The sequence below is a fragment of the Halichoeres trimaculatus genome, unplaced genomic scaffold, assembly GCF_033239565.1.
Source record: "Halichoeres trimaculatus isolate MK-OKI-2021-1 unplaced genomic scaffold, fHalTri1.1 fHalTri1_scaffold_2, whole genome shotgun sequence".
Lineage (NCBI taxonomy): Eukaryota > Metazoa > Chordata > Actinopteri > Labriformes > Labridae > Halichoeres > Halichoeres trimaculatus.
Genome location: NW_027437180.1, coordinates 35,728,798 through 35,751,444, shown reverse-complemented (window position 1 = coordinate 35,751,444; position 22,647 = coordinate 35,728,798). Strand labels below are relative to the sequence as shown.

Here is a 22,647-nt window from a genome sequence, read left to right as displayed (position 1 = left end):
GAGCAAGCTGACATGGTTTGAATGACTGCATAGTGAAAATGATATTTGGTTTACTTACAGATGGGTTTACAACATACGCTTTAGTGCACACACACACGCACGCACACACGCACGCGCCCACTTGGTGTCAAGGCTGTTTTCAACACCTCACACCTGACAAGCTAATATACAAATAAAGCCACTGTCGGCGTAGCAAGCATCGCTGTGTAGAATGGGTTTATACATTAGGGGTGTGTGTGTGAGTGTGTGTGTGTGTGTGTGTGTGGTAGTGACAAGGATGTGTTGTTGTCCTCATCACACACATTTTTGACAGTCATTTGTAGCAGGTACACACCTGGCCTGACCTGATTGGTTTCAGGTGTCGCATCATACGGCCGTCACCCAATCAGGTGTTTGGATGGAAATCCACCAGAAACAGCATGGCTGAGTGTGTGTGTGTGTGTGTGTGAAATACACAAGCTTAATAAGAGAGAACCTTGACAGCAGAAGACTGGGTGCAACGTACAGAGTCAGAAGAGGTGTGTATCAATCAAAGCACCAGATTCAGGTCTATATACACAATGTTTTGAGCAGGGAGGCGTGTGGGGGTCTACCAACAACACAGAGGATGGACCAGGTCCAGGTGGTACCTGTGTGTGAAGCTGACAGAGCTGCTCAAGGGACCTGTATCAGGAAGTGACGTGAGACATGTTCTCGTTTCATACGGCTGGCTCGCTTCAGATCGCTGTGACGAAATATACCTCAGGGTTTACCTTCCTTTACATTTCACCTAACTCAGCTTATCGACCAATCAGATCCCTGGAAACATGACGCTATCATTTAGAAATAATTACACAAAGTTATTCATCACAGAATAAACTAGACTACTTCATATAGTGTTTCAATCATGTAAGTACTGGATAATATATTCTATATATCAGTTTTAAAGCTCACACTGTAAGTTAACACTTCGCAGCAGATGGTGTGAATCTTTTTTACATTATGTCCACAGTTTTAAATTAAATTTAAGATGGAAATATACTTTTCTACACATTTAGTCTGCTTTTAAATAATTTCCTTCAGGGGTGGCCAATCTGTGACTTGCGAGCTGCATGTGGCTCTTTGCCTTTGGATGTGTGGCTTATTGATCCATTCATAAAAATAAATATATAGATATAGTTATAAGTAGTGGTGTACTGATCAATCTAAAATATTTTTATAAATTAATGCAAATGTTGGGATCAGTATTGGTCAATAATTGGGTGTACACATTGATACTTAAGTTTCAGTTTCTCTTCTCTAGTACAACAAACACACAAACACAAAAAAACCTCGCTTTGAAAATTGGTATTGATTTTCATTTTATGTAATTTCGTTTATGTGTAAAAGGAAGTGTATTTGTAAGACCTCGTGCGTGACGTGGCTCCCCGTAGTACCACGGTCATTTTTTGTGGCTCTTGGTCTCTGACTGGTTGGCCACCCCTGATCTAGTTTGTATTCTTCTTGCTTTGTTACAAAGGTAAATATTTGGAGTACACATTAGCCGGTATTAGCTGATAGCATGTACAATAATGTAGCTGCAGTTGGGTTTGATTGACATGTGATTGATGCTAACAGAAGCTAACGTCACTTTATGGTCTGTAGATACAGCTGGCAGCGCATTAAAAGTCACACCTGCTCATTTATTAAGTGTTAATGACATTATGTTTAACTCATGATATCTGGAGTAATTGTTAAATTGTTTCTTGCTATGTTACCTGTGGGAATATTCGTCCTGTATGTTCGAATTTATAGACAAAAATGTGATCCTATTAAAATCTTTGCAGTCAGGACAAAAGGACTATGACACTCTATTCACAACTTTTCTGTTTTGACCAATCAGAATCAAGCATCCTACACACCAGGAAGACCAATAAGAAAGCCAGGTGTCTTATAAAAATGTGTTACCAGGCGACTTTCAGCGAGGCAGCCTGAGAAACTCCCTGATACAGGCCCCACATGGAGCAGGCGGAGGAGTGGCTGGTTTTGTTGTTGAGTGTTTGTAGTGCAACAGTCTCCTTCTGTACAGTATATGACACACTTACACAGCACTGCTTTGATACAGCATCCCCCCCTCCCTCCCTCCCATCCACTAGCTAGAAAAAGATTTCATATTTGTCATAGCTCTGAGTAATCAGTTCTAAAAGTCACAACAATAACGTCAACGCTCGTTCGTGTTTTCATTGAGTTGTAGACACCTTTGGTGTGAACTGTCGAGGTTGTCAAGCTTGCAGGCGACCTGTGGACAGACGGAGGGTGGACGGAGTGAAGGATGGAGGGTGTGAAGGATCTGGACAGACAGGCAGACTCTCCCTCTGATCATTTCAGCGCTACGACATGAATGATTACATATGTCACACACACTCTGAGCTACATTTGAGGTGAGCTGTGTGTTTCTAAACTGTGAGTTAGTACTTTTTGTAAAGCCATCTTTCCTGCACGTTCGTTTTCACCTCACCCTTCTCTCACTTGCTTTTGCCTTCAAACAGACTTGCTCTTCTGTATTTGGTAACACATGTTGACGTTGCATTATCTTACGTTTTTGGCTTAAAAGAAAAAGAATAAAGTATTTGTCCTTTGGGGAGAAGAAGAGACAGCAGCGTCTAAAGCAATAAAACAAATCAAAGTAGCAGCAGTAGCGATGTAAATAAATAACATTGTTGGAACAAACAGTAAACATCATACACACACTAACTCACATGCTAAAATCATAATTGGTAGGTTGGTGAAACACCATGAAAGCTTTTTTTTACAACAACCAGCTAGCCTCAGAGCTCTGATGTCTCCTTTCCTTTTTTTCTCCAACACGTTTAACTTCCCATCATCCAACTCTTGTCTGTTCAAACTTCTCTTTAACGTCTCATCCAACTTTCCTAACACAATCTTCCCTCTCTCCTCACTCCATCACTCTGCTCAGCTCATTTTCCTCTCCTTTCTTTTTTCACTCATCCTTTCTGCCATCTCAACAACATTCATGGATCTTTCTCTCTAGCACTTTACGGTTCCTTCTCTCTACATCGCCTTCATCCTCACTTCTCTGTGTCTAGCAGTGATTTGGTTCGGTGCGTGACGGGACTCGAGTCTGCACGTTTGGCAGGCTTTGGCTGTGGCCCTGCAAGAGGGGAGGCGTCTCTGAACACCTGCGCTCTTTACATACATCTAAACCTCAGACACATCAACCAGATCAGCTCTGTCTGGTAATTAAACAATCACTTGAGCCTGTTTCCACCAAGCAGTCCGGTTTAGATCAGTATGGGTTGGATTGGTAACACCTGGTCCTGTTTGTGTCGCCACAGCTAACCGTGCCCCCTTGTGGTAGGTGAGGTGTAAGCCGGATTCCAATAGCTGCATCAGTTACATAACAGCTCATACTATAGCAACACATTGCAGTGTACCCCGCTAATAAATCCAACGAATCAGAAAAACTTCTTTGTGATTGGCATGTGGCTTTTCGTTACAAGGCACAGCTAAGTTTTGTTTCAGAGAAGACTGTGTGACACCACAATCACACGGTTAGTGATGATTCTTTTGACCAATCAATGGACTGAAGTGTTGTAGCTCCACCTTCTGGGATCAGATCGTTTTAGTCTGGCACCCCTATGGAAGGGTCCCAAAAAGTTGGACGGTATGTCTCGGTTATTTGGGGATCTCTCCCGGGATTAGTCAGTGGAAACAGCACAAAATGTGTGTTCAGCCGGGACGAATCCAACTGAGCCACTTGGTGGAAACTTGGCTTTAGTTCAGGGGTCTCTCAGTCACAATACCAGGGGCAAAAAGAACAACTCTTCCATGTTTCCATCACCTTGAGTTTATACAAATTAATTTATCTTTTGGTCAATTAGAGCCTTGGTTTGTCCAATTACTTTCATTAGATAAACTTTTGTAAATTGTTAGTTGTAGTTCAATAATCTCTTCACAGATGTGCACTCCAGGTAAACTTTTCATTTGCTTCAAAGCACTTGTCGGTTTTAACCTATGATAACTGGGTGCAAGTGCCTCTTATCTGAGTAAGCTAATACTCAGAAGCAGAGAATTTACTGCAGCTTGTTCATTTAAATTTTGCCATTTAAATTTACAATGAGGGGAAAGAGCTGGTTCAAGCGGACAGAATTCTTCAGAGAGGAGATATAACCTGTACAGTCCCTTCCAGAAGAACTCGGATCTGCTGCTCAGATGTTAAAATGCTAGCTATGGACCATATGACGGCCCAGGGAGCTCTTGTTTATATTCCCTTCTTACGTTCTCAGCAACGCCATGGCCTGACAGAGCACCTGAGATTCTATTTTTCATTCTATTTCTACTTTCAATAAATATTCTTACTTTGTTAAGCATAAAGCCCTTTGCACATCAACGACAACGCAAATAAACGGCATGACAGTGTGAAAAATTTGGAGGTGTCGTATTCAACCTTTGCAGCTATTCTCTTCCAACGATGTCTTTGTAGTTTTTATGTCTTTTCTCATAAAAAAAACAGGTGCTGTGACACAAACATAATCAATGTTGAATGTTTTAGTATGTGATTTGGTTGGTCAGCTGATCGATCGGTGTCGATTTCCTTAATTTTGGGGATCTCTGATCGGCCAATCCTGAAACTGAACTTATATACTTCTGGGAAGGTCTGACAACCAGCCATTGTTGCTTTTTGCTCTGAGACCTAAAACTCAGGACACTTTATTGGTTTTTTAAGTTAATGCATAAAGATTTTATTGTTTCACAGGTATTGTTCAATGATTTTCAATAAAATAAGGTTGGAACATTGAAGGTATACGCTGTCAATTACAAAAATAAAAAATAAATCGGTATTGGCAGGTCAGGCTTTTTGAAGATCGGTGATCAGCCAGAAAATTGTGATCGGTGCACCCCTAGTTGGATGTGTACTAGTCGCGTAAAATATTAATATAATAAATGATATTAATCAATATAACGTGTGAAATATTTGCGTGAAAAATATGTGTCGGCTGTGCAAAGGGCTTAATAGTTGAGTTTCCACTCTTGGATTCTGGAGACAGTAGCTTCTGAATCCGAATGAATAACAAAGCAAAGACAAACCACCTTATCACTTCAAACCCTGGTAGTGTTTTTATCATGTCATGCACACATTAGGCCCCTTGGTTTTACTTTGAGACCCCTGAACTGGGCACTAAAAACACCATAACTCTGCTCTACCCAGTCATGTTTCTGAGTGTCTGAAATGTTGGCAGTTGAGTCGTTTAAAACCTCTCACAACCGACTACCTCCACGCAGCCTTTGGTCTGGTAACACTGTGGAGCACTACGTCACACTGAAGAGCAGAGAGACAGACGGACGGACTGACAGAGAGAAAGAGGTAGACAAACAGCAGAGGAAGTAAAGAAATGCTCCACAGGTGATGATATCTAACAGCATATATTCTCTTTGTACATGATAAGCTCCTCTTCCTTTCCTGCTCTCGTTTCAACCTCCTCTTCCACATTCTCAGCTTTTCTATCAAACACTCCTGAAGAGTCTCAAACGCTCGTTTCAGATTCCTCCATCTCTTTAAACACTCTCAGTCCCTCCAAACACACACACGCCATAAACACCTTCTTTAACACAAAGCTAGAACACAAAACTAATTTTTTTAGAAACTTTTTAAAAACATTTTTTCCAATTATGCAGCTGCTAAAATTGGCCGTGGGTGATTCAAAACATTTCCTATAAACGTTACTCTAATGTTAAAAATGACGCACAGCTAACGGGTTAGCTAGTTCTTTCTGTGTGTTAGCTCTGTGTGGTGTAAGGTGAATAAACGACTAACTCACTGTATGAAACAACCAGTGCCTGTGTCTTATTATTTTACACACACACACACTCAATCACAAACGCACTCACACACTCACTAACACACAGATTTACAGCCTGAGAATGTGTGATAGTAGAAACACCTGAAGAGTCATAATTGCACCGGACATCGTGGCGTCCTCCATAGCTTTTTATGTACAAGAGATCCATGTTTGCTAACGTAGCTAATGTAGCAGATGCTTTGTTCCAGTGTGTAGTGACTACTCTGTTGACTAATCCGACGTCTCTGACGAACGCCGGACGCAGACATGTAGGTGACAGACTAATGAAAGCATGATGAAATGTAGAAACACTAAAACACACACACACACACACACACACACTGTGAATTGTTAGGAAAGACAGACGATAAAAGACGTAACAAATGAAGCTAACTACAGTGTCCATCCTTTTCCTCCTCTCACCTGTGCCTGCCTGTCCAGATTTAACCCAAAGATGAACTCAACCACCTGCATCATCCATCTCTCCATCCATCACTCCATCTGTCTGTCCTCATTCCTCTTCCTCCTCTTCCTCCTCCTCTGTGGGCTCCTCAGGTTCTCCGGTGAACAGACTGACAGGCGGGCTTGGTGTAACGCTACACTTAGCTGCTAACGCTGGGCTAGTCTAGGACAGACCGAGTCTGGGTTCAGCAAAGCTAAAGCTAGGCTAGTCTAGCGTCTGGCTAAGCTAGCGTTCGGCTGGGTTAGGCTACCTACTGAAGAGGGAGTGGAGCTGGTGCTGGTGGCTGTAACACTGGCTGCTGCGAGGCGACTCGGTGCGATCCATCACGCCCTGGAACCAACCGGCCACGTCTATCTCCAGCACCTCGTAACGCCGGATGAAACTGTGCTCCTGGAGGAGACACGGAGGAAAGGGAGACGGTTTAATCACACCTTGTTACTGAGATTATTCAGGTAGATTTTAAAACACAGAGTGAAGTCTCTAGATGTGGTTTCTTACCAGCAGTGTGTGGTATTTTGGCCTTTTTCTGTGATCCTTTGTGAGGCTGTGGAGAGACAAAAACACACAGGCACAGTGAAGCTGGGAATATCTTTAAGTAAATTTAACAAATCACAAAATATACATTGAATATTCATTGGCAAGAAGAAGAATGGGATAGTGAAGAAGGTAGTGGAACAAGATGACCAGGAAAAGCAAAGACATGAAATATTTTTCACATTTTAGTACAAACACAAACCCAGACTCCAAAAGTCATGTTTTAGGGATCTTGTTTCTAAAAACATACATTCCTTCAGGTAACCTGTGGAGCAAAGTTGCTGACTGAACTGTAGAGTTAAAGTAACGCTCACCAGTCTTTGACGAAGGACTGGAAGTCGAGGGAGAAGCCCATGCTAAGAGGCAGCAGAGGAGGATCTTCCTGCAGCACTTTGGTCAGAACCTCAAAGTCTGTCTTACAGTTCTTGTAGGGAAACTGTCCCGTGGCCAGCTCCACCTGGAGGACACATCAAACCACACATTAATGTCAAATTCAAAACTTTCTCTGCAAAAAATGAAATCTGCTAATGGCATAAGAAAAATTTGCTTAAAACTCGAATGATGTCTTAATACAAAACTTTTCTCTTGTTCCATTGGCAGATTTTTTTTTACTTGTTACAAGCAATTCAGACCTGATTTTTGTCTTTAAAGAACTTAAAATAAGACGTTTTTCAGAACTAGTCAGGTGAATGTTGCTCATATTTAATCTAAAAAGACATTTTCAACTGAAAATAAGACAAAAACACTTGAATAGTCTCAGTATAAGTACAGTATTAAACCCAGAAGTTGGCCAATGAACAGCAAAGGATGCTGGATACATAGCAAAGCAGACCACTCTATTTCTTCTAAACGCTTTTATGTATTGCTTGGCCATTATCATAGATTAAAAGAAAACAGAGGTAAACTATAAAGTCAATAAACCTCATGAAGTGATGTTCTAATTTGGCAAGACTACAGACTTTTCGACGATGTATCAGTTCTTCTAAATCATAATCATGGCCCTGATAATATGGCTCCGGAGAGAAACTCATCAGAAAGTTACAGAGAAGTCAGGTAATTTCAGCCTTCCAACTCCCAGTATATTCCAGAGTTTATGTTGCTCTTTAGACCTTTAGCTAGGGATGCGCAATAATATTTACACATTATCCGTATCGGCCAATATTGGCTTAAAAATAACATATCGGACATCGCCCAACGCACCAAATTCTGGCAATAAAATAAACTAATCAAATAATCTGCTGAAGCTGCATGCATTTCATGAATTGTTTGCAGTTTTGTTTGCACAGTGCAGATTGAGTAGTCCCATACTTGGCTCCTGTTTTAAGTTAAACTTGAATTTCAGCAGCAGTCTGTAAAGCAGATGACTACTTAGGCACGTTTACCATTTACCAAAGTAAACCAATTTATTTAATTTGGGTTTAATTTAGGGGTGCACCGACCACAATTTTCTGCCCCATCACATCTTTAAAAAGCCTGACCTGCTGATACCAATTTGGGCTGATACCGATTTTTATCTTTTATTTTTTATAACTGACAGCATATACCTTCAACGTTCCAATTTTATTTTATGAAAAATTATTATGCAATACCTTTGAAACAGTAAAATCTTTATGTTTTAACTTAAACAACCAAAAAAGTGTCCTGAGTTTTAGGTCTCACCGCAAAAAGCAACAATGGCTGGCTGTCAGACTTTCCCAGAGGTATAAAGGAGTGGTTTTATATGTAAGGATGGGCCGATCACGGATTTCTGATCTCTGATCACAGATCCCCCAAAATTAAGAAAATCAGCACTGTTCAGCACAGATCAATCGGTGCATGTCTAGTTGAAATGCTGTACAATTGCACTTCCCATATGTTCCCTGTAAACAGAGGTTATGTTTACTGACTGTCAGTTATAAAATTGGCCAAATTTGCTCTGGTTGTGGGTATTGTTGTGATTTTCTCAAGAACATCGTCCAGCTTTTAAGTAGGATTTATCGTTTTATTTTTTCTGTTTGAAAGCAGTTGTCATAAATCAAGAGTTTCAAGTGTTTATTTTTACTATTTTGCATAAGAAATGAATGTTACATAACAAACGTCACAAGAGTATGCACCATAATACATTATGCTACTACCAATAGAGAAGAGAGTTGATGATCTCTGCACTTAGGTGCGCAGAAAAAAAATCAGCATCAGCTCAATGAGTTGTTAAATATTGGCAAAAAATCCATTATCGAGCATCCCCACTTATAGCTGTCTAATTACTATTGAGAAATGGTGAAAACAAGATGCTTTAAGACCATCAATTCACTCCTGAGGCTCCAAAGTTCCTCAAAATATTCAATCCAAGGAGTTAAATGGAGAAAATCCCCCTTAGCTCTGGATTAGCAAACAAAGTTTAAGTCGAGCTGATATTGAGCAGGACAGGCTGCTCACGTGGTCATCTGTTCTTTCTTACTAAATTTAACAAAATTGGACTTCATAGCTGACCTAACCTTGACTGAACCAGGCTGATTTTTGAATCTATGATTAAAACACAGGTTGTTTTACCAGAGAGATGCCGAGGCTCCACACGTCCGCTCTGATGTCATAGTCAGGTTTAGTGGGGTCTGGAGGGTCTATTCTCTCTGGCTGCAGATAAGAAACAAAATACTGTTTTACAAAGTTACAGGAATCAGTGAAAGACTTCACTCTATACCACAGTAACTGATATATATATATGAAGCTAAATAATCAGTGAAACAAACATGAACATGTTTCTCTCACCGCCATGTAGGCAGCACAGCCAGCGCTGCGGGTTTTAGCCTTGGAGTCGACGAGGCGTCCGCTGATGCCAAAGTCACAGAGTTTGATCTGACCCTTAGCGTCCAGGAGGATGTTTGAGGGTTTGACATCCCGGTGGATGACGCCATGCTTCTCTTTCAGGTACAGCAAGGCCTTCACGATCTGGAGCAGGAAGAAACACAGTGGAGGTGAGAGGAGTCACACTTTGCTGTACTTGTGAGTGTGTGTGTGTGTGTGTTCCTTCTTCCACTTACGGCTACTGTCATCTTCCCAAGGATCCGCTCTGGGATCGGGCCCTGGATTCTTTTCTTCAGCTTCTCTGCGCATGTTCCCATCAGCTCCATGGCGATGAACACATCCGTCTGCACACATACACACACAGGGTTCCTACAGCTTAAGCCAAGTTAAATTTAAGACTATTTAAGACTTTTTTTAAGCCGTTTGAAATCAAATTTAAGACCAAGTCGCCAACGAACCACAATTGAAACAAACAAAACAAAATAAAAACACCACATGCTTTACCTGGGTGAGAGGCCATTTTGACCCAATGTTTATTTTAAATAAAACATCACTTTTTGTTTTCTTTTTAACCCCATTTTTACAGCTTTAAGCCTATTTTGCCCCCCATTCATCGTTTTTTTGGCCACTGTCAGAAACATTTTTGTAATTTTTACATGTTTTTTCAAATTTAATATTAAATTTAATTCCCAATTTTGCTGCCAAAGACTATTTTCTTAAGCTACCGATGGATTTTTTTACACATTTTTCCCCATCTTTTTTTTTTTTTTTTGCAATTTCATATCTATTATGCACCTATTTGTAATCCTTTTTCCACTTTCTTACCATTTTTGCCCAGTTTTTGCAATTTCATCCCTTTTTTGACCTTTATTCATACACTTTGTCTCACTTCTGGACCATTTTTATCTTTTTAAGCCCGTTTTTATAACTTTATTTCTAGTTTGCCTCCATTTTTTTTTTTTTTTTGACCACTGTCAGAAACTTTTTTGGAATTTTTACATGTTTTTTGACATTAAATTTTCAATTTAATTTCCAATTTTGCTGCCATAATCAATTTTCCTAAGCCACTTATGGATTTTTTTTGCCTGTTTTTCACCTTTTCTTTCCCTCTCCAGGCACTGTAGTTAAAACCAAGACATGCGTCTGCTCTGAAACATCCTGGTGCAGCCACATCACTGATTTGTTAGTTCTGCTTTTGTGATTACACGATGTTGCCATGGCAACAAATCAGTGAATTCTTTTTGAAAAATATATGCATTTCGCTAAATATTTCTTTAGTTCAATCTAACATACATCTTATTAATGTGATTAGATTTTTCAGACTTTTGAAAATTGGATTTAAGACATTTTAATGCCAATTAAGGCCTTATTTTTAGAATTATGAATTCAATGCCTTTTAAGACTTTTCAAGGATCCGCGGGAACCCTGACACATAAGTTTTACTTTAACTCAAAGTGAGTAAAATATTTATACTAAAACACATAATCATAACCATTCTCCCAGAGTAACACGGTTAGAGGACACTCACGTTGGTAACTATCGCCCCGTAGCACTGGATAATGTAAGGGCAGTCGTGACTCTTCAGCACCACATCAAGGTCCATGAGGATCCTCTTGTTCTCGTCCTTGTTTCCTGTCCGACGCATTTGCTGGTAGCACACACACACAAACACACACACAAAAAGAGTGATCCAGGATTATTGTGAGCTTCTGAATGTTTCAAATTGAAAATCACACAACAAAGCCTCCTCTGGTGAGCACGCTGGCTGTCTAATTAAATAACAGCATGAAAGCCTCCCATTACGTCTTCTCTTAAACAGGCAGGCGGCTACGGGGGTTATTACTGTCACTGTGTTGGTAAACACAGCACAAGCACAGCACAACAGACAATCACTGAGCGAAACCCAGCTGAGATTTAAGCTTCAGCAGTTTTCGGATCATCTCTGTGGTTGTGTTTGTTTTTCTTGAATTCAGAAAACAGGTTGAGCGTAGAAAGCTCTTACTTTGACAGCGATGACATGGCCGGTCTTCTTGAATCGCACTTTAAAGACCTGTCCACAGGTTCCACTGCCGATCTCCCCCTCGCTGATCAGGTCTGTCACTTCTGCTGGATACCGCTGAGGACACACACAAACAAACACAAACAGAATAATCGTTTATGAAGACCACTTTGGACTTTCTGAATCCATCAAGATGCATCAGCCCCTGCTCGGTTGAAATGACACCACTGGTGACCGAGCTGCTGTGTCGTATGTGTGCTCCCCCTCGGCGCTATTTAGAGAAAAAAAAAAAGACAATCTGAAGAGCAGCCATGAGTCAAATCATTTCTTCAGAGCCTGACTGTGGAGCAGAAGGCTGAATGAGGAGGAAGGGGAAGAGAATGAGGACAGTGCAGATTGGATCGACATGATTCAGTTTGAGCTGGATTTAAAAAAGGAAACAAAAACAGGCCAGTGTTTATGAATTAGATTTTCAGTCCTCTCAAAGACATTTCAGCACTTTGGGTTTCTCATTTTTCTAACCTTCAACTTTAAAATCCAGTTAAAACAGATATAACTGTTTTCAAATATCTGAACAAAAGAAGAAAATCAGCCCATTTATTAATATTTTCTCCTAAATGAGTATTTACCGCAGCTGCTTGGTTTAAAAGAAAATGATCCAAAATTTAACTTTCTGCCGAAATGGTGTGTGGTGTTTTAACAGGGTATATGCTGAAATCCTGATGTTAAATTCAATACCTTTTTAGGACTCTTTTAAAAACCTTCCAAAAAGTCTTTAAGTGCTACTCCGGGATGGAACAAGTTGGGTCCTATCACAAGGTTTAGGGCAGAAATTACCCCTACAGCAGTGTTTTTGTGCAGCAGAAGCCCAGAGCGCTCGCACCAAACACCCCCTCCCTGCTCCTCTGCCGGTTTCCTCTGCACTCAGACGGGGCCATATTTTACTTGACCAAAAACACAAATAAACGGACTCCTACCTGAAAAAATATGATATAGGTCTGCATTCACGCTTTATTTAGAGAATTTTCAGCGTGTTACTTTCACACAAAAACACCGCTAAATAAGGCTCTAGTTCTCATCGTGTTTCTTCGTCCTGGCAGACAACCTGTGTTTGTTTATATCTGGCACACCGCGCGCACGGACTGATACACTAAGCAGCGAGTGCCTCGTAGCCAGCTGTGGCTCTGCAGCGGAGGTAGCGCCGTTTTATGACACAATGAGAACTAGAGCCTTATTTAGCGGTGTTTTTGTGGGAAAGTAACGCGCTGAAAATTCTCTAAATAAAGCGTGAATGCAGACCGATATCAGATTTTTTCTGTGGGAGTCTGTTTATTTGTGTTTATGGTCAAGTAAAATATGGCCCCGTCTGAGTGCAGAGGAAACCAGCAGAGGAGCAGGGAGGGGGTGTTTGGTGCGAGCGCTCTGGGCTTCTGCTGCACAAAAACTCTGCTGTAGGGGTAATTTCTGCCCTAAACCTTGTGATAGGACCCAACTTGTTCGGAGTATCACTTTAAGCTGTTGTTAGCAACCGATCTTTGACAGTTGTAGTTTGCACTTTAACATAAATCAGGTAAACTGAGAAGGAATAAAGCTTAAAAGAATAAATGAAACTAAAGGCAGGTTAATTGAAATTACCGTTCCCACAAGTAACAGCAGTTACTCAAGGCCAACTTGCAGAAAAAAAACAAAACAAGAATTTTATTTCATCAGTGTCAAAATTTAGGACATGTGCTTAAGATTGTGTAATTTTCTTTCAATCAGCGTTTCATACAGACAGCTACTAAACTACTGTACAAACTGAGTTTGTTGTCACATTCACCTACGGATATGTTGGGCTGCTAGTGCTACATACAGCCCGCGCCTCACAAAATCACAACTTTGCTTGTTGTCACGTCTCAAACAACAGCGCTACATAACTGTATTGATAAATAACTTATCAGGAGGCTTGAGAAACTCTTATGATCTAGAGAGAAATCTTTTGAGATGCTAAAGCTTTTTCTCCATCCTTACGCTGGTCTGTGATGAGTGTGACGAGCAGGATGATCGTCCAATCACCAGGTGTGGTTATTTTTGAAGGTTCAGAACCTGAAAACATTTTCAAACCAGATGGACTATTTCCGAGGCAGATATATGGAGCTGTCTGTCTGGCGTGTCAGGTTAGTTTGTGACAGTCGCAAGGAGGAAAATAAATATTCATGGAGCTTGAAAACCAATAAAATTTAACACCTCATAACATTACGGTTAAAACTTTTGAATACTTTTTAAGGGCCTTAATTTTCCCACAACTGATTTATTAACTTTTAATCCCGTGGACACCCTGTTAAATCTGCTTTTTTACATCTTCATTTTGGTCTTTGAACGAATTACCTCTCCTTTCTCTGCTGTTGTTTCATGTTTTTTGGGAGATTAAAATTCCTGAACTGGACACACAAAACATCATGCAGGTGGCAGCAAGTGAAAAGACAATCATCAGAAAGAGGTAACCTGACTACGTTTTGTTAATTGTGAATCCACCTAACTTGTTTACATTTCTGTTTAGGTTGATGCAAAAGTAAAAATCTTGATGCGTCTTATTCCAGATAAGTCAAGAATTGGAGCCAGACCCCTCCTCCCTCTCACCTGTTCTCTCCGTTCTTAAAACTATTAAAATTAAGGATTGGCAATGATCATTTTCACCACTACATTAAACGTGTGGAATGTAAATTGAATACTGTAACCTTTCCCGAAAAGGATGCCATGTCACATCTGCCTTTCAAAATGAAGAAAAAAAAAAAAACATCATGCAGGACACCTTACCTGGCCATCGATCTTTAGATATCCCGTCTGTTTCATGATTTCCTGTAGTTTCTGGTCGATCTCTGCGCTGCAAAGTCAGAACACACACAGCGTCAAAGAGAGCAAGTGCTGCATGAAGACTTTCTGTCACACTGGGAGGTTTCTGTGCAACTGCTCCATCTAAATTCTCCACCACACATCGTTAATCACGACTCAGATGAGCATCAGCGTGTGTCCACTTACTTCTCTAGGCTCTTCTGTAAACCGTACGGAGGTGTGGGCAGGGTAAGCATGTGTCGCGGGCGGCTGGGGTACGGGTGGTGTTGAGGCGAGCTCTCTGAAGATGATGACCGGCTGCCTCCATCGTTGGCCAGAGGCAGCTGGAGCGCTGAGGTGAGGGGAAAGACGTGTTAGATGCAGACAGGGGCACAAGACAGAACTAATCAACCAAGAAAGCTGTGTCTAAAAGCTTTAACTTTGACTGTATTTGACTTTTTGTTTCCATCCTGAAATCTGACTTCTCAGCTGAAACCATAAATAAACTTGTTTTTAATTCCCAGAAATTCTTGCTTCCTGTCTGATCTCTGAGCTTAATGTGAAAACAAACAACACAACTCTCACCAGGGAGAGACAGCTCAGGGTTTGACTACATCCAAGGATTACTCTCATCTTTATTTATGCTGTTTTTTAGAAGCTAACTTTCTCAATCTATATAGGGATTATCAGTCTACGTCATCATAAAGATGCGCACGCATCTCGACAGCAGACGCACCAATTAGCTCCATTCATTCAGACGAGTTAGCATTTTTTTAACACCAAATTCAACCTGTTAGGAGCATCAAAATGTACATTTTATCTGTGGACAGCTGTCAAAACAAAACTACACAATAGAGGGATCTTACGTCAAGTTTCGACTGTTACAGCGCAACCGGTGTTTCTGCGTTAATAGCGACCATGCTAACTGGTGACTTTCAGCTGACGGCAGCCATGATTAATGGCCGAGAGTCACCACTTAACAGGGTCACACTTTACACTGCAAAAAACGGAAATCTTATCAAGTGTTTTTGTCTTTTTTTTAAAGTAAAAATTGTCTTATTATACTCGATATGAGCCACTTTCAACTTATCAATCCAGAAAAATGTCTTGTTTCAAGATATCAGAGTACAAAAATGAGGTTTGAATCGCTTGTAACCAGTAAAAAAATCTGCCAATGGAACAAGAAAAAATTGCTTGAAAATTTCCTTGAGACTAGAATAATGTCTTAATACAAGTAACTTTTCTCTTGTTCCATTGGCAGATTTTTTTACTGGTAACGAGCAATTCAGACCTCATTTTTGTCCTTAAATAACTTTAAACGAGACATTTTTCTTGATTGGTCATGTGAATTTGGCTCATATTGAGTCTAAAAAGGAATTTTCTATTGAAAATAAGACAAAAACACTTGATAAGATTTCAGCTTTTGCAGTGCACACTGATACACCAGCGACATCTGCGTGTGTGTTATTAAATGTGCCGTCTTTATCCAACCTCAGTTAACCAGGTTTGACTGCAAACAAGCAACAATAACTGCTGTTATTAAAAATACAGATTTGACTTTGCTTATTTAATGAAAAAGTTGGTTTGGGGCTGAGGTTCTGACTCAATATGGACAATAAATAATGAGTGAACCGATAAATTAAGATGAGCAGAAACAGATTTTATGACCAAAGAAAAATTAGGGAATATTATGAAACAATGTTTACATCCTGGTCTGTCACAGTCTGATAAGTGTCCACGGATAATGCAGTCAGCATCGAGTGAGAATTGTGCCCTCTCTGGGTACAAGCTAGGTTTCTCCTAAAAACGTCTTTCCCCTTAATATCTGTCCACTCACTGCTATTTCACAAACCTGGGAGCATTTTACTGTCCGTCAAAGTGATGACATTAAGTTAAAAAATGGTTTTTTTGGTGGTTAACTCCTCCACATCGGTTGGCAAAAACCATTATGCTTTGCAGTGCTTCTGCACCCAAGTTGCGCACATCCGCCATTGTTGATAAACAAATAATCCCTCTATATCTGATAACTCAGTACAGCTGCCTGTGATGCTTTAAAGAAAGTGAGCTCAGTCTGTGAACTGACTATAAAGATACTTTCTACATTCAGATACTATTTTCCCAATCTCAAGAGACTCATTTTGGTAAGTACAATGTTTTAACAGCTGATCCCTAGAACAAGACAAACATCCAAGTTTTCAAATACTTTGTCTGACACTGAGGCCAGTGTTTTCCACGCAGCCTGATCGAACCCATGAATGAGCTTTTAACTGACAGTTTGGCACAGACAGAAAGAGGATGCAACATGCTCACAGCGCTGTATAAACGCAGGTCAAATCATGCGTCACACTAAGCAGTATGAGCAAGAAAGCTTTACTCAATTTTAACGCCAGAGGTTGAAAAACTGTTGAAGTTTTATTAGTACACACCCTACATGCAACCAAATGACAGGCAGGAGGTGAGCAGCTACAATAAAGTTCACAAGAGTTGAATTCTTTTCTTTTTGGCAGCTTCAAATCAGAAACTTGTGGAAACTTTGAGGAACATGAACCAGCTTCATTTATCAACATTTCTGTAGTAGCGAGCCGGCAGCTCTGCCAGCAGGTGTCTGTGTCCATGAGTCACCTGTGGATGGATCGGCCTGTAAGGGGAGAGTCGGTTAGTGGAGAAGATGAGTTAGTACGGAGAGGAAGGAAAGGCTCAGGCAGTCTTTGGCACAGATTGCATCTCCATAGTTCTGTTGGCTCCAGATGGAAAGACGAGAGGATAGACGGGCAGACAGAGCCAGGAGAGGGGGAGACATACAAACACTTGCGGGCGCTGCTGCTGCTGCTGCTGCTGCTGCACCACCTCCTGCTCACACAGTGCTGCTGCAAAAGGAAGGAGGAGGAGGAGGAGGAGGAAGAGGGGGATGCCAGAAGATGAATAACAGGCAAACAACATCAAACAGTCTGTTGTGAGAGCGATTCAGAAATTCAGCCAAAAGTGCATAGCACAGACTGAGATGGGAGTCAGACGGACGGTCAGTCGGACTCGGACAGGAAGGCAAGTCTTCATTTGGCACATAAACAAAGAAAGAAGGAGAAAGAGAAGCCAGAGTGTATAGAGCTGCACTCCTGCAGACAGACCAGTGGGGATGCTGGATTAGAGACTGTGTCAAACAAAAAACACAACCCAAAAACACTGTGTCGTGCAGAAAAGCCACATGCACCGTGATTCTCTGCCTCCAGCAAAACAAAGGTTAATCTTTGTACACACTTCCACATACACACACACACACACACACACACACACACACTAACACTGCCCTGCCACTGGCACAGATGCACATACAGAGAAAGAGGGGGACAGAGAGAGGAGAAGGGGTGGGAAGAGGGATAGAGGATGTGATTTAAAGGATAATGGGATCCATCGGGGCATAGACAGCGCCGCTCCTAAAACTGCATAAATCGTCCAAAAACTCATGTTTTTCAGACTTTGTTTACGTTTGCCCTCCGCGCATGCGCAGTACTCTCTGGAGAGCTGACTCCTTTCTTTGAGGGGCAAACGTAAACAAAGTCTTCGTCAGTTCAGAGGTCAGTACAGCCACACAGCGCTGTCTGGAGTGACACAGACTGCAGCAGAGGACTAACCCGGAGCGGACCGTGAAGGAATATTGGTGAAAAACGAGTTTTTGGATGATTAATGCAGTTTTAGGAGCGGCGCTGTCTATGCCTCCGATGGATCCCATTATACGGACGTCCGCTGCAGGATTTTGGATCTAAATATCTCCCGAAGCCCTGCTTGGATCAGGAAAACCTTCTGGGTGAGTATTTTGTTCTACTTCATTCTATAAACAATGTAAAAGCTGTATAAACCGAACTTATCCTTTAAGGGGAGGTGTAGGTCACTGTTCTGCCAAAATATCTTCAGTGGTCAAGGCACAGATTTGTTAATGCTTAAATCACTTCTTATAATTTAATCACATTAGATATAAAAAAAGAAGTGTGCAAGAGGAAATATATGTTGTTGTGAAGTCATAGATAATAATGTTGAAATATGGGCAAAAAAGGCATCTGCTGATGGAACTGTCTGTGATTTCCTCTGCTAGGTTTAGAGAGTGTGTTCAACATATGAAAGAAACTGATTGAGAGGAAGGAGGGGAGGGAGGGGGTGTGAAATGAGTGACACAGGTGTTGGGTGAGGAGAGGAGGTAAAGAGGTGCAGTGGCAGAGAGAGTGATGGATAGAATGATACCTGCACGCTGGGAAGGAGCTGGAGCAGGACTGAGCTGGATCACGATGACTGGACAGAGGAAAGAAAATATACACACACACACACATTACTGCAATGTTCTAATGAGACGATCACACCTGTGCACACGCAAACACACACTCAAAGCACGTCAGATTATGAAAAGAGGGGAGAAAACACCTGTTGTGGTGAATTATATGCAATAAGGGTTAACATTTTTGTTGATAAATCCCATAAAAAGACCAGAAACAACTCTGCTTCTTCCAATACGCTGATTTCCTCAGGGGAGCAATCCAATAGCTCCCACTTGAGTCACACATTTAGGGGCTGGTCAAAAACATATGATATTTTAAGGCGCTATGAGGGCTATGCAGAAAAGCTAGTTGAAAGACTGCATTTCCCATGAGCACTATCACCCACTGTCATAAAGACACACATGAGCACATCTTCTTTCTATATTTGTAGCTTTATTTCTCTCATGTTTAGCCGTCTTCTGCTCTTCTGCTCTTTTTCTTCAGGATTGTCTTCAGATACTACGAAATAGTCTTTAGAAATAACAACTTTTGGGGCTGATAATCTCATTTTAAATTTTGGATTATGAACAGACCTATATGTAAAAGTGAGACTATTTCAAGATCACTTATTAGGTCCTCACATGGCCTTAAAGTTGGTCAAATCGGGGGTGAAACAGCCAACTCTACTAAGCATTCAGAAAATCAACTGTAGTTAGAATAGAAAGATCCATGAGCAACAATTATAGTCTGATAGGGTCTGTCAATTTTTAACAATATGTTGAATTTAGGGTTGATTTTGGTCTTTTCATGGGATATAATAGCAATACAATAAAAAACACAGGATACAAGTTGTGTCTTCTTTTACACACACATACATACATAAAACTATAATAGACCTGTAGGATGTTTTGAAATTGACAGACATTAGGTAAAAACAGGTTTCTTGTCTCTGAAACCTTACAAGTGTAACAAAGTTGGTTATTTTTTGGCCTGAATCACTTTAGTACAGTCAAATATGGTGTAATTTTACTGTCAATCAGTAAGAAAAGTTCACAGTGTCACAGTGGTGAGATAATAAAGAGGTTCCTGTCGCCACCACAGTGTTTATTTCGGTGTAACATGTCAGCCAGCGCTGGCATGTTACAGTCAGCCTCGTCTCATGAACCGAGCCGGAGAGTTTTCTCCTCCAGATGGTTTCAGGGCCCAACGTTTTTCTTTTTCCATTTGTTTGACACTGACACTGCAATGGGACTCTTTATTATTTAAAAATATTCTGACACAGGTTGAAAAGCCAATCTTTAAATGAAGTGTTTTAAAAGCGTACCGTTTATGTCCTAACACCATAACCAAAGGTTGGTAACGTCTGTTGAACGTTAGCTTGCACAAACTAGCGTCTGTTCGTCAAGGGTCAAAACTGACACAGACAATTCGTCTGACGCCACACTAAAAGTCAAACACCTATCTTTTCTGCTCCATTAAACACTTGGTTTGTTAGTGATAGATGGCACCAACGTGATGTTTAGTTTAAAGCCTGAAAACTACATTAATTTTTCAGACTGCCGCTAGGCCTGCCATCGACTATCACTCAGGATGCTAGCGTGTTAGCCTAGCATGTTTGACAGGACCGAATCACATCATATTCCAGGACTTGACTTCCAGCTAAATATTCAATGACAGCGTTTCATACTTTAAGTTCATGTTTTACTTAGTATGGAAACTGTCACGGCTGAAATTTGACTGCAAAATCAACCGAACAAACTAAGTCGGTGTTTGTTTATGTAGCTAGCCTGTTAGCACGCAGCTAGCAGCACAACACCCCCACTCCTTCCCTCCCTCCCCTCCGCCTCTGCGATCTTTCCCCCGGCTATTCTGGCCGTTACCGACTCCCCGGTTCTCCCCGGTGGACACTCACTCGGCCTCGGACGTGATCGCTGCGGGCTCATGTCGATGTTGAGGTCGATTCTCCGGCGGGCTTCCTCATTTTCTTGCTTTAGTTTCTCCTCGATTCGCGATAGCCTCTGTTCCAGCGACGACATCTTGAAAAATTGAGCACCATGTAGTTCCCAGCAGAGCTCTCGACTCCCCTCTCTGGCAGGCAGGCAGGAAGGGCCAGTTACATACACACACACACACACACACACACACACACACACACACACACACACACACACACACACACACACACACACACACACACACACACAGTCATACTTTTACTTTCAGTGATTTAAACAGAGGTTGTTAAAGCCCCATGGTGTGACCTTAAAGAGGTCTACAAAGGACCACTGACACTAGGTTCCACAATTTATCAAAACATTGGAAAATCAACCTACTTACAGGACCTATAATACAGGTTTCAGCCTTTTAGATCCATGCTGCCATCCGAGCCTTTCCCATCTTTCTTTTTTTCTTTCTGTCTTCTAAATCAGCTTTTAAAATTAACAGTTTGTCAAAACAGGAACCCTGAAATAGGATTTTGTTCTCCAGTGAACTGTTTTAATTTTACCAAAAAAAAAGTCACTGTAAAAATAAACTTTAATCTATCCCTTGTTGTCACACCTTAGTAGATTAAAACTACGCTTGAATGTCATTCATAAAAATGACAACTCTGATGTGATTTGTGATCTAGATCGTTCTACGGTGGAAATGTGAATGCTTTGATTTCAAACAAATATGACACCGTTTGGAGGTAGTTTCTCTTAATTATGAACAGCTGTGATGATTTTATGTGTGAATTAATGTTTAGTAGCTTCAGCCTTTAATAGTAAGGTCAGAGGTGGAAATAGGATGGAAACATGAGAACATTTATAAAACCCTGAACTATAACCCTCATGTCCTGCTGCTTGACCAGGAGCTAGAGCTTTGACTGCTGCTAAATCTCCATCTCCAGGACATTTCATTTAATTTCTCTGTCTTCCTGCTGTGAAATGTTTAAAATGTTGAAGGTCATCTACCAGTATTTGGATTTTATTTACAGATACTGGAGCCCCCTTCCCAATTTATTTGAACACTGGGCAGCACATTTCAGTCCAGCCCTCTAAATTCTGAGTCCCAGCACCATGACGAAAGCTAAACAAATCAGAGCTAATTAATATTTTTATTTCTCAGAGATTCAGCTCCAATGTGTGAGCAAGGATGATGTCTAACCATGCAGAACTGTCTATGTCAGGGGTCTACAACCTGCAGCTCTTTGACTCCTTTGCAGTGGCTTCTTGTAGCTTTAAAAAGATATATCAATGAAATTAATTATTATTATGTCTTTTACAGACGAAATCAATGATAAACGACATTCACAGCAAATAAAATCATGATTTAACATTTTGTTGAACCACATATGTAGCACATCTTGCAGTAAAACCTGCCACCGCTTTGCTTCACCTCCTACAGCATCAACAGTCCAGCAACTTTCCATGCACCTGTGGCTAACCTCAAGTTTTACAGCCCTGGTAAGAAAACTAAATCTACAAAAAGACAAATCTGGAAGAAAATATAGTTTTAAATTGTGTATGGTTGTTTTCATTTAACTGCCAGCTTATTATACATGCTTGAGATGTGGCAAGAAATGGGCAAACAACAAAAAATGATGAGTTGAGCGACAATATCAATATATGTTATCCAATTCAAGTATTCTTCTTGTAGTACTACAATTTCATAAATTCAAAAAACTTCTTGTTTCGTTAACTATGCAACATATTGTAACTAGGTATAGAATTTTATGCACCAAATTGCTTTAATTGTGAAGGTAAAGTAGGTTTTGTGGTTCCCGAACGACTTTAATCCAACTGAAATGAGGAAAAACGGCCCCTGGTCTAGGCTAGACCAAGGGCCATGAGTGTGGCATGATGGAGCTGAGAGTTGAAATGTTTGGTTTCATTTGTATAATGAAGGAAAATGAAACTAACTTTGCACAAGTTTAAAAAGTGAATTTTGGTTATTTTATGATGAGAAATGAAAGCATCTTGCAACATTACCTCTAGTTCTTACTTTTTTGGATCC

At 40.8% G+C, this 22,647-nt stretch overlaps 1 protein-coding gene across 2 annotated transcripts; it reads right to left on the bottom strand.

The window, feature by feature from the left end:
* Window positions 1-5,836: 5,836 nt before the first annotated feature.
* map2k7 (mitogen-activated protein kinase kinase 7) lies at window positions 5,837-20,760 on the bottom strand. 2 transcript variants are annotated; one of them, XM_074682225.1, is made up of 12 exons: window positions 20,564-20,760; window positions 18,641-18,688; window positions 14,615-14,759; window positions 14,393-14,459; window positions 11,600-11,713; window positions 11,126-11,245; window positions 9,834-9,941; window positions 9,562-9,741; window positions 9,346-9,426; window positions 7,131-7,273; window positions 6,781-6,826; window positions 5,837-6,672 (listed from the first exon to the last, which is right to left on the bottom strand). In XM_074682225.1, the coding sequence occupies exons 1-12, from the start codon at window positions 20,685-20,687 to the stop codon at window positions 6,529-6,531; spliced, it is 1,320 nt and encodes a 439-aa protein (XP_074538326.1). In that variant the 5' UTR covers window positions 20,688-20,760; the 3' UTR covers window positions 5,837-6,528. The 2 variants fall into 2 exon arrangements, with proteins under 2 accessions (XP_074538326.1, XP_074538334.1); XM_074682233.1 differs by lacking the exon at window positions 18,641-18,688.
* Window positions 20,761-22,647: the final 1,887 nt, after the last annotated feature.

Bases quoted from the DNA above. Each gene is read 5' to 3' on its own strand.
- map2k7 (XM_074682225.1), bottom strand. From the start codon at position 20,687: ATGTCGTCGCTGGAACAGAGGCTATCGCGAATCGAGGAGAAACTAAAG. The intron at 18,689-20,563 runs GTGAGTGTCCAC...TCCTCTGTCCAG, and splicing joins GCGATCACGTCCGAGGCCGA to TCATCGTGATCCAGCTCAGT. The intron at 11,714-14,392 runs GTAAGGTGTCCT...GTGTGTCCTCAG, and splicing joins ATCTAAAGATCGATGGCCAG to CGGTATCCAGCAGAAGTGAC.